At 37.4% G+C, this 11,949-nt stretch overlaps 1 protein-coding gene across 1 annotated transcript; it reads left to right on the forward strand.

Moving 5' to 3' along the window:
* Nucleotides 1-6,536: 6,536 nt before the first annotated feature.
* LOC122091252 (protein HEADING DATE 3A-like) lies at nt 6,537-10,761 on the forward strand. Its single transcript, XM_042661118.1, has 4 exons — nt 6,537-7,015; nt 7,253-7,314; nt 7,683-7,723; nt 10,356-10,761. Exons 1-4 carry the CDS (start codon nt 6,812-6,814, stop codon nt 10,598-10,600), a joined length of 552 nt encoding a protein of 183 aa, XP_042517052.1. The 5' UTR covers nt 6,537-6,811; the 3' UTR covers nt 10,601-10,761.
* The last annotated feature ends 1,188 nt before the right edge of the window (nt 10,762-11,949 follow it).

An 11,949-nucleotide genomic window follows, 5' to 3' on the forward strand; every position in this document is an offset into this window, starting at 1 on the left:
TTACAAACAGCATGTGGTCAAGCTGATCTACGGCCACCGTTGCGCTAACGCCTTGTTATATAGGGTGGTTGTAGATCAGCTTTTCTTGCTGGGTGCGTCAGCACGCCTGTTTAATGTTGGGGCGTTAGCGCTTTTTTTGCTGCTAGCACGGTGCGATAGCGCAGTAGTTTGATTGCTGCATTAGCGCAAGCAAGTTCCTTTTGATAGAAGAAGTTAGAGATTTTAGTGATCAATGGAGGTTACTAGATCATCACAGAAAACCGGTTGTGATTCTCTTATCGTAGATTTGATTTACATATGCTGTCTGTTATATTGAATGCATGCTACCTGTAGTGGATTGATGTATATATGCTAGGTAGAGCTTGACTGTAGGATATTATGTACAAGCCCCATTATGTATTTAATTTGTACTGGATACTGAGTGAGTGCTAAGCAATCGGGAGTGGGTGGTCCTTTGTAGTGGGTGCTGCAATTTGTATAAGCATTGCGTGTGTCATCTCAACTGTAGGTTTGAGAAAAATGGGTGTGTTTCCAACTGTAGGTGCAGTTAAAGTAGTGTATTGAGTGAGTACGAAGCCTTTGTAGACACGCACTACTCCGGGGATGTAGGCATCTTTTCAAACCTTGTAAAAATCCTTGTGTTGTGGGCGTCTTCTTTGTTTGCACTGTATACTATTGAAATGTGTGGAATGTGGAATGCGTGTCCACGCTTGGAACTGCTTATGAGAGGTTGAGTGTGAATACAATTGTGTGCGAACATGGACATGTATTAAAGGGTTTGCTAAGTTAGTATTCGAGCCAATTCAGGGATCGAAACTAGACTCACTGATTTATGTCCTCCTTAATGATTGTTGGGTTACAATAAAAATGACTAAAAGCTTTACAATTTTCCAAAAGACCCGATCATCAAACTTAGCCATACAAAAAAACTAAAATTTCCCTCAACATTGAGGTGCCATAACTTCTTCATCCGGTATCAAAATGGGAAAAAACAAGGTACGTTGGAAAGAATTTTTTATGTTCGTATTGTTACAAAGATTTAAAAATTCACCTTCAATATAAAAAATGCCCTCAAGTGGAAATAAGCCAAATTTACCGGATCTGGGCATGTGAATCTATACCACCTACCATAGATGATCCATATCACTTCAAACACTTCATACACCACTGCCATCTCATCAGAGAAATTGTATTTTGTCATGTCATCACAGTCGTCCACCTCAACCTAACTAGCTACATCATCATTGCCATGCGGCTAAGGTTGCCAACAAGGACAACTAGATTACAATAGGAGACTAATTGGGCTTAATCGAAATCAACCGGAATGGTTGACATCCTATCAATTACATTTACCCATTCAAAAATTTTTTCCCTTGAAATTTTGATCATGCTTAGATGATGATGCAAAAAATGTGTAACAAAAAGCTAATCAAGTTACCGTATGGTAACTATTAAGGGCGTGACACTAAACCTTTCTAAACCAGATTTGAAGTTTAGGGATTTACTTCTCAAGCCCACATACGAGAGAAGAAAAACCCCTAACTCCTAGGAAAAATGCAAAGGAGGCTTGGGTGTGATCATACACGACCACAGTGGAAATCCTATGGTCGCCATTTCTGAGCCCCAACTATTTACAATGTGATGGAAGGAGAAGCCCTTACCCTAAGGTTTGGGCTTACATGAATACATTTTCAATGGATTCGACTAAATGGTTGCTGAATTTGAATGCAAGGGCCTGATTTCTTATATTCTGAACCAACTAGGCCAGCCCCTATCTCAACTTAGGGGATCATCTCCGATTTCATATAAATGACCTCACAACTTGTTGAATGCAATTTCTTTCATTCCTAGAGAATCCAATTCTGTTGCAGATTTCCTAACTCTGAAGGCTTGTCTAATTCATGTACGATAATTTAGCCAGTATGGACTTCGTGATTGAAGGAGCCTTGTATCTCTTCTCCCATGTGATCATCACATTCTAATGAAGAGTCCTCCTTTTACCCAAAAAAAAAAAATATATATATCTTTATTCCTTTTTTCAAGGATCATCTCCAACGTTATATAGATGACCTGACAACTTGTTGATACAATTTATTTTATTCCTAGGAAATTCAATTATATTGCAGATTTCTTAGCTCGGAAGATCTTGTTCAATTCATATACGACAATTTGGCTATTATCCACTCCATGACTAAAGGAGCCTTGTATCTCTTCTCCCATGTGACCGTCACATTCTAATGAATAAACCTCCTTTTACCAATAAAATAAAATAAAATAAAAAACAAATAAATTCCCCAAAACATCTTTATTCCATTTTTTCAGGTATTGCATTACTCCAGTAGAGTAATCACAAGATTGGATTCCCTAAATCTAACCACTTGACTTTACAAGATGAAAGAAAATTAGAGTGGCAATACCATGCAATCTAAAAGTGTAATTGGCTTTTGTTAGGGTTCTATACCCTTGCTAGTTGGTTGTGGTTCTGGATATAGTTTGTATTGACAAGTGAGATCACTTTTTTTTTTTTTTTTTTTTTTGAACTTTTAATTTTGGTCATTGTTATGCCATCCACATTGAAGTACTTTTGAAATAAACAATTAAGGGAAAACTATCTTTTTCCATTTTAGGAAAGTTTTCAATGACCTGTCCCCCTATTTCGCTTGAGGGTCCCTTTCTGCCTACCCTTGTGTTTGAAATCAGAGCAACCCTTAGGTTTGTACAGCATTACCCACTCCCAAATATCAATCAGCTACTTTCCATTTTAGGAAAGTTTGGTTTCTATCCAATCCCTTAACATATGCGGAAAGATGGACAGAAAACAGATTTCAAAGATAAAGATTCCCTGTTGTCCAGTTGTCTTCTTCTCTGAACACATTTCAAATCCCTTTCATATATGTCATGGCTTTGTCCCTTCTTTTTACCGAAAAAAAAAAAAAAAAAGCTTTGTCCCTTCTTCTTGTTCCTTTCTATTACAAAACTCTCCTCCCTAGTCACCCTCATCCTCTAGATATCATCCTTGCCCTTCAGAATATTCTCCCCCTCCTGTTCCACGTGTCAATTTGTTATGGCTACATGCTATGTTAAATTACCAACATACCCCTATCTTTTATTTCACCTATAAAATGAATCCTATTAGAAAAAAATTAATAGAGTAAAAGATTCTGATCCAACGGTTATCCTTGATGTAGAAGATAATATAACCTAAAAAATTTGTCACCCTTCCTCTAGGATAGAGCTATCTTTATTTTCTTGTGGTTGGATATCCCAAAAGCTATATTACTGTCCAACATCACAAAGCTCTTTATATTGAACCATAGAACCTAACACATCAGTGGAACTGTGGAAAGAGTCAAGTACACAAATTAAGGGTCTATTGATGGATGGATTGGAATCAGTCTGGATCGGCTTTGGAATTGGCATATTTCAGGTATCTAGGGTTTCTCTGTCAGAGCTGGATAAGGGGAATCGGGATTAGACTCGGCTGACCCGATCTGAGTCTTAATCCTTGGGACTTGGGTACACATGAGAAACCAAAAGAACTTTATAGAAGGTTTAGGTTTGAACTTCAACTTGAGCTTGCAGATGAGATTCCAAACATAAAGTTGGGATCAGATAAAGTGGTTGCTTTAGTGGGTGTAAGAGGGAGCCCTTAGGTTAGCAGGGCACTCTCTACAGCCTCTACTTGTGTTTTTAGTTTCAAGCTTGGACAAAGGGGCAAAAGGACAAAGCTAATGTCACTTTGAATTCTATGTGTGTGTGTGTGAGAGAGAGAGAGAGAGAGAGAGAGAGATTATTTTTTATCTTTAATTTTTTATTTTTATTTTTTAATGCTATGAATTCTATTTCAATTTCTCTGGTCCGTTAATATGATTTTTGTACCTAATAATTCAGCCTTATCTCAATCAAGTGGAGTTAATATAGATTCTTGCCCTTCAATCAACTTTATTTGAGGTCGTACATGATACAAGACCTAATTTATGCATATCTTTCCTCACCACTTCTCATAAGTTATATTTGTACTCAATTTCTTATAAATTGAAGTCAATTAATTTTGAAATAGCAAAAAGAACTATTTCAATTTCAAAGAAAAGAAATTGCTTCAATCTATTCGGGCTAATGATTTTAATGAGCATGTATTCACGACTGAAAATATTGGCAATAGTGTGATTTATCATTAAAACTCAAATCTCTCTCTCTCTATAGGAGAATATGAACGACACAATTGACGAAGATCTCTTCTTACCCCACCCTCTCACCCTTGTTTGGTCCTCTGCTACACACACTCCCTTTCCGTGAGCCACATCACCCGCGACAATGCCTCTCTCATGCAATCCCTCACCCCCACCTTCCCCTAACATGAGCCATCACTCTTCAACCTGATCTCCTCCCTCCCCCAGCCCCCCTCCTACTGCCCTTTCCACTGACAATCCAAAAACAATCCTTCTTCAGATGCCTTGTCTTACAAGTGAAGAACGATAGAAAATAAATCATGATTGCACTCACCTTCATGGGTTTCTCTTTCCTTCTACGTATGTGCTTGCATGCAAGGCAATTCCTCACGCTTGTTGGGGAGGAAGAAGACCATAAAGAGAGAGAATCTATTCTCAAAGTGGACTACCAAATGTAATTATTGTTTTTGAAATTATAATAAAAATTTTCAATTCCTTCACCCAAAAACTATTCAATTAAAAGGAAAAAAAAAAAAAAATCAACGAAAGAATAAATAGAAATCATACAAAGAGGGCATTTAGTCTCTGATGTGGTTGTGAAAGAGAGATTTGGTAGACTTTTTTTATTTTTCTTTTGGGATCCAAATATGAAAATCTAGTGCAAAGGCAGATTCATGAATATATCATGTATAGAGTGATTAATACTTTGATGCGTCCCCATTGTCCCATCCAATGGGGGACAAAGAGCACCTAATCTCAATACTAATCTGATGTCGAAGGATATGTGTCTCACTAGTGAGTACCCCACATCCAAAATCTTCAGGCCCTTAAGCACATTTTTAACTAAGGAAAAGGTTCATTATTATTCAACCCTTTAATTTCAACAGACGTGCCCACAAGGTGGACCATCGCATTAGAACTTCTCTTAGCACTAAGTCAAGCTAGACAGTGACCCTTGAAATAACATTAATGAAATGATATAAGGTAAATGAACATTAACCATCTCTCTCTCTCTCTAATAATAATAATAATAATAATAATAATAATAATAATAATAATAATAATAAAAAAAGAGGAACTTGAAGGCGCAACCTCATATGGTGGTGTGACATGTTCACTATTAAAATGTTTTCTTGATTCCACAATCGAAGTAAAATATCAAATTTAATATAAAAATTAATGAACCTAGGCTCCCAAAACAACCATATTTGGGATGGAATCTCATTAATGGGGCATCTAGTTTAGAGTCCGCATTCTCTCTCCACGTGGGGATGGTCCCCACATGGGATCTAGCATCCATGGGATACATCCCGCATGTCATAGTTGGGTCCTCACCCCATGGATGGTGGATCCCTAAGTGGGGCGAAATCTAGATTCCCCAGTGTAAATAGGGTGGAATCTCTTTGATGGGTACATAGTTCTTCTAGTCATTCAGACAAGAATAAAATTTAGTGGATACATAGATCTCAAAAGTTTCTGTCACATGCTAAGTTTCGTGTAAGTGGAGCTGGCTATGCATCAAAAAACAAATCATCAAAAAATCTGGGACTAATGACAATAGGTGCATGGGACTTGATGGGTTACATGAACATACGTTGAAGGGTGTGGCATTATTACATGGGATGTTATATGGAAAAAAAGAACTTGTTGCTATCCAGTAGCAAGAACTTTTCTGCTCTCCGGGCTCGTAGCTAAAGAAATGGAATAATTCACTTCTCTTTTAGGTTCACAAAAACCCTTCTAGGCTTTAGTATTTTCCAAATTACGCTTCGATATTCCATTTCTTTGTCTGCGAGCCTAAGTAATAGGAAGGTCCCTACAACCCGCATAGAAACAAAATTTCATCCAAGTTATATGGTTAAATTTGAGTAAAATATTTGAAGTCCATTCAAACCATTCCCCCGATATCCAATGGTTGAATTTTCCACATCGATTCATTCTTCCACATGGCCAAACTAAGTAGGGTCCCCCTGGATTGGGTTGTTTGGCTTTTTTCTTAGGCCTTGGTTTGGTCCCCCACTTTTAGGGGGGAGGTTTTCAATAGGGAAATTTCTGTTAAAAATGGATTTTTCCATGCATTTAGAGTTGCAAATCTTTCATTGCAAAGAGATTCTGCCATACCAAACGGGCCCTACCTGTCTGGGATTCTCCAGAAATTGTCACTTACAAATATTCCTTAACAGGTACTAGGTATTTTCATAGATATCCTACGTATCCACAAGAGAAGATTACAGATAGTATCTGTTAGACTGAAAAGCATCAGCGTATAACAGCCAGTTAGAATATAAAGGACCCACTTGCCTTTACTTTTACAATGGAAAAGAGAATAATATATGGCCACAACAGATCAGTCCTAGGATTGGAAAGAAAAGTAGAATTCAGCCATAGAATGGAAGCAAACTAAAAGAGGGAGAGTCTATCAGATAATTTGTATATAAATATAGCCTTAACCTCTCTTGAATGGAACCAAGTCTCTCCTTCCCTACCCATTTGAAGCTCTTCTTCATTCCTTTCTCTAAGTTCTTCTCTTTCCTTTTCAAACCCTTTGAGGGTGCTGAGCTACACCAACATTGCCATAGGTTGTTTCATTTTTGGTTGGGGACATTGCTATATTGGTTGTGTGATACTGATACTCACTCATAATGCCAAGGGAAAGAGAAAGGGATCCTTTAGTAGTTGGTCGTGTAATAGGGGATGTGCTTGACCCTTTTAACAGAAGATTATCTTTAAGGGTCACCTATGGTTCTAGGGAAGTTAGCAATGGATGTGAATTTAAGCCTTCTGCAGTGGTTAACCAACCTAGGGTTGAGATTGGGGGAAATGATCTAAGGACCTTTTATACACTGGTTAGTCTTGGCTTCTTAATTAGTTTCCTTTTTTTTTTTCCTTTTGTAATTTTTGGTTGAAAGGGCCTGCATGCATGACAGTCACTAATGCAACTTACCAACATATTGGCTTCTGTCATCTCTTTCAGGTTCAATGGATAGTTAAACAATATATAATGAGCAGAACTGTCTTTACATTTACATCTCATATTTTTTTCAGATAGTTTGTGCTTGTTAAGTGGTTTGTTTATCTTGCAGATCATGGTTGACCCTGATGCACCCAGCCCAAGTCACCCAACCTTAAGGGAATATTTGCATTGGTTCTCTCTCTCTCTCTCTCTCTCTCTCATACAGAAGCAACCATGAGGACTTGATATTGAGTCTGGATCAGCTCCCCATGTGGAGAGAGCAGTTACCTTCCCCACATGGGATCCCACCCTCCATGTGGGATCATCCTCTCCCCTCTGACTTTGGTCAGATCCTTTATTAAAGAAGTCAAACCCCATGAATAGTGAGATGTCATTTGGGAAGGTCACCATATGAGGAGATGATCCAGACTCCTTGATATTAACCTATAACTTGAATTACTATGGATTCAAAGCTATTATTTTCTCTCCATACTTACTGCACCTAAGAACTTGCTTTCTGATAATCTCTTAACCATCTCCTTAATTATGATGGTTTTCAGGTTGGTAGTAGATATTCCTGCAACTACAGGGGCATCTTTTGGTAAGTTCTTTTGAGGATTTCTTTTTTGGTAAGTTCTTTTAAAGATTGAATCCTAGTTTAATGCTGTTTTATGGTAACCTATATAGGCTAATTAGGGATAAAGGAAATGGATCCCACCTGACTCAAGAACAGTTTGATAAAGGCTAAACATACCTTAAATTGAATCAATTTATTAATATTACGCCATGAGATGCGATACGATGCGATGCGGATAGTCGAATTTGTGCCCTAAACTGTAGGATCCTATCATTGCATCCCACCAGATTTGCTAAAAGAAATGCATATCTAACAATATGCCATTGACTATGAACTTTAAATGTAAAGACATGGTTTATGTTTTCTTATTATTTTTTTTTTATCAACTTGGTTGGTTCATTGATAAGTGGACTATGTTAAGTAGGTATATATTTCTCAACCACTTAAGCAAGAGATTATTGGTTAACAGTCACAGATTAGATGGCACGATTCGATTAGTGTGGTCGGTCGAGTTTCTTTGATCCATTAAACAACCCATTTAATCCCTAATCATGTTGATTTATTCTAGCTAATTAGTTGCAGGACCACACCACACTATACCCTCTTACTGGTAGCTTCTTTCATGTCCCACCCACCATTTTCTTAGGATCACCCTACACTGTACCCTCCTTATGCCTTGGGAAAGACAAGTTTCAGAGACAACAATGGGCCATATACACTTTGGAAAAGGAAGCAACTCAAGAGCTAGCTCTCAGACAAAATTCAACTAGAGTTATGTTGAATGGAAGGATGAGGAGTACTAGGGATGAGTCAGATGGATTTGGCTCTTGTTGCAGGTCCATGGCCTAGACTTAGACTTGATGAGGAAACAAGTCATAATATCTCTTTGAGAAAAATCTGGTTTAGGAGAACTAGTGAAGAGATTCCATCCTCTGACCAGACCAGTCATCATCAATCCAACCCAAACAGCTAAACCCCCCATACCTATTGTGAGAGACAGAGAGAGAAAGAGATAGAGAGAGAGAGAGAGATGACTTTCAAACTAAACCTTTCAAACCTTTTTAGTTGGCTACTTGTTATTTGGAGAGAGAGATGACTTTCAAACTAAACCTTTCAAACCTTTTTAGTTGGCTACTTGTTATTTGGCATTCCAAGTTTCCGTACACTTAAAAAGAACTTTAGCAGTCGACATTGTTCGTGAGAGCTGTGATTGGAGGCTCACAAAGTCCACAGTGACATCCATTTACTTACACCCAAGAGGAAATAATGGAGGATGAGTGATGTGCGTGCCCATCACTCACTTGGATATGTCTGGAGTCTGAACCATAAAATCCTAACACCTAACACCTAACAGCTGACACATCATTGTCACATACACCAATGTTGCCACTGGTTGTCTGGAGAAAACCTATAGCTTTTTAATTTTCCAATTTTTTTATTTTTTAGGGCAAGTGTCTGTTTTTTTTTTTTTTTTTTTTAAGGAATGCTCTATGTTCAAACACAATGTCATGCAAACCTAGAAAGAGCTCGGTGATCATTTTAAGCACCTATATTTTTTGGACAATTTTTTTTAATTATTTATTTTTATTATTAAATCTATTTTTTTTTGTTCTTATTGTTCTTCCTTTTAGGAAGATATTATTTTTTTGGATTTTATGCTCAAACACAATGTCATGCGAATCTATAAGGAGCACGGTGATCATTTTACGCACCTATATTTTCTAGACAAAAATTTATTTTTTTTAATTATTTATTTTCATTATTATTATTTATTATTATATTTTTTTTTGTTCTTATTGTTCTTTCTTTTGGGAAGATTTTATTTGGATAGCTACTTGAAGGATGGTGATACATAGCATATACCTCAGGTCAATAGAGGCCATAGAGATCATGTTTATCATCACAATCTTAGAATCTTTTCTACGTAGGGCCAATTGATTGGGACAAATTAAATATACACTTTATAAAGGATGGTATATCTCTTACATCATCGTAGGATCAGAATATTTTATTCCATTACATCACCTCTTAGGTATGTCTAAGTATAAACTATAAAGTTAGATATCGTAAAAGGAAAATCTCTGTTTTTGGTGGGATTAGCAATGCTCAAGACACATTCAGATGCTTTTGGAGGCCACCCACTTACTGAAAAAAAAAAAAAAAAAAGGCCCATAAAGCCACCACGAATGGGAATCCATTCACTGCACCTCATCTGGGCATTCGAAGGGAGAGGGGAGAGGGATCTCCAACCCCCTTGGATCGAGAGTCTGGATTGGGTCTTCATACGAGAATCATTTTCCTGTAGTGCTTGATCCACGCATGGAGTCGACTTGTTCTCTCTCTTCTTACAATAAGTTTTCATAGTGAGTGGAATTAATATATGAATCAGGCACCGTACGAGAATGTTTCTCATACGAGGACTTGATCCAAACTCTTGGATAGCGTGATGAACCTCACTGGTCAAAGGGAAACTTTGTCCAAAGCATTTTGAGCTGATTTTATGTGTTACTCAAAAGCCAAGACCACCCCATTGAATATGGGCCTTGAAGCCCATTGGGCTGCCTCAGCTCATTTCCAAGTCTAGTCCAAATTATGCACAATATTGTCTTTTGCCATATATGAATTGCTTCTCACTTAATTACTTAATTGATTTCAGGGCAAGAAATAATGTGCTATGAGAAACCACAGCCAACAGTTGGAATTCATAGATATGTTTTGATGTTATTCCAGCAACTTGGTAGGCAGACTGTATATGCTCCTGCTTGGCGTCAAAATTTCAATACTAGAGACTATGCCGAGGTTTATAATCTCGGATTGCCGGTCGCCGCCCTTTATTTTAACTGTCAGAGAGAGAATGGATCCGGCGGACGAAGACATGAAATGAATGTTCATAGATTCTGAGACTTGAACTGAAGAAAGAGATGGATTTCTAATTTGAAGATTTGAAAACTAAGAGAAAGATGGATGCCTTAGATGTTACTCATGTGTCTCATTTCTTCATCTTATCTTTTTCCCTTGCTTGTATCATTTCACTAAAGCTAATTAGCTACCATTGGAAAACAGTTCAGTCATTATCTACTACGTTTTGAGATAGGCTATGGGTGAATATTTACTCGCACAACCTTCCCCCTTTATTCTCAAACCTCAAAAAAATATAAATACAATAATAGTATAATAAGGGAGAAAGAACTCTGCCAGCCCCTATGGCTCCTATATTGGCGTGTGGACCAATGGAAGGGCACATGGGGCATCAACCACCACCCTACCCTAGTTTAGTTGATGCACTTGTGTGCCCTCCCATTTTCCAGCATGCCAATACAGGAGCCACATGGACGAGCAAAGTTCCTTCTCCCTAATAATTCATAAGAAGAAGAAGAAATTAAATATTAAATAAAACTGTTTGTACATCTATGTTGTTAGTTAGGTTGATATTTTGTTTCCTGTTCATAGATACGTAAGCCAAATGAGCTAAGCAAGAACACTTTGTTGGTAGGCTTGAGCAGAAACGTAGTTAGTGATACGAGGTCATAAACGTCCAAAAAAATAGGAGCAACACTCTAAGGCCACAAAGTGGTACTTTTATCCAAAATAAGATGACTTAACTCCTCTGAATTACTCTAAACTAATGCTCCATCCTTTCACCTTCACAAGCTATAATCCATATAGAAAACTTCTAGTGCTTACTTCAATAGAGTTTCCAGTCATCAAATAATTTGTAGACAGTAAGATACTTTTCCCTTTAAAAATGATATAATTAGCCCATTCGGAAGTATTTTGATTAGTATTTGATATATCATAATTGGTATTTGTAGAGTTGGGCCTTCTCCCTAGTAATTATAAAGGAAAAAGTTTTCTCCGGAGGAGTATGGCCACTACATCCATCCAGACACATGGAGCGGACAAAATGATGATCAACCCAAATGAAAGGAAAAATGATTTTCCTGTGAATGTTTCCTCATGCGTTTTCATTAGTTCTCATGTATGTGTAGGAACCACACTCCCTCCATAAAAAATACTTCCCCTAATCATAATGAGGTTCAGCTTCTGATTGATAGGAAGGCCTCATCAAACCTAGTCCAAGAAAATTCAACTAAATCCTAAGCCTTGTAATACATATTTACAGAAAGTACATATATGACATACAAGTGTCAACTATTGATACTAAATTGTTACTATAGATCCTATACATGCCAACGGTGGTGGTATTTGTTTTGTTTGGGTGATCATTTTGTAATAAATTATGATAATGT

The sequence above is a fragment of the Macadamia integrifolia genome, chromosome 10 (assembly GCF_013358625.1).
Source record: "Macadamia integrifolia cultivar HAES 741 chromosome 10, SCU_Mint_v3, whole genome shotgun sequence".
In the NCBI taxonomy this organism is placed as follows: domain Eukaryota; kingdom Viridiplantae; phylum Streptophyta; class Magnoliopsida; order Proteales; family Proteaceae; genus Macadamia; species Macadamia integrifolia.

What these genes read in the sequence shown, in the direction of transcription:
- LOC122091252 (XM_042661118.1), top strand. Translation starts at nt 6,812, where the DNA reads ATGCCAAGGGAAAGAGAAAGGGATCCTTTAGTAGTTGGTCGTGTAATA. An exon ending in TAAGGACCTTTTATACACTG is followed by an intron (nt 7,016 to 7,252) that starts GTTAGTCTTGGC and finishes TTTATCTTGCAG; the next exon opens with ATCATGGTTGACCCTGATGC. An exon ending in TTAAGGGAATATTTGCATTG is followed by an intron (nt 7,315 to 7,682) that starts GTTCTCTCTCTC and finishes GATGGTTTTCAG; the next exon opens with GTTGGTAGTAGATATTCCTG.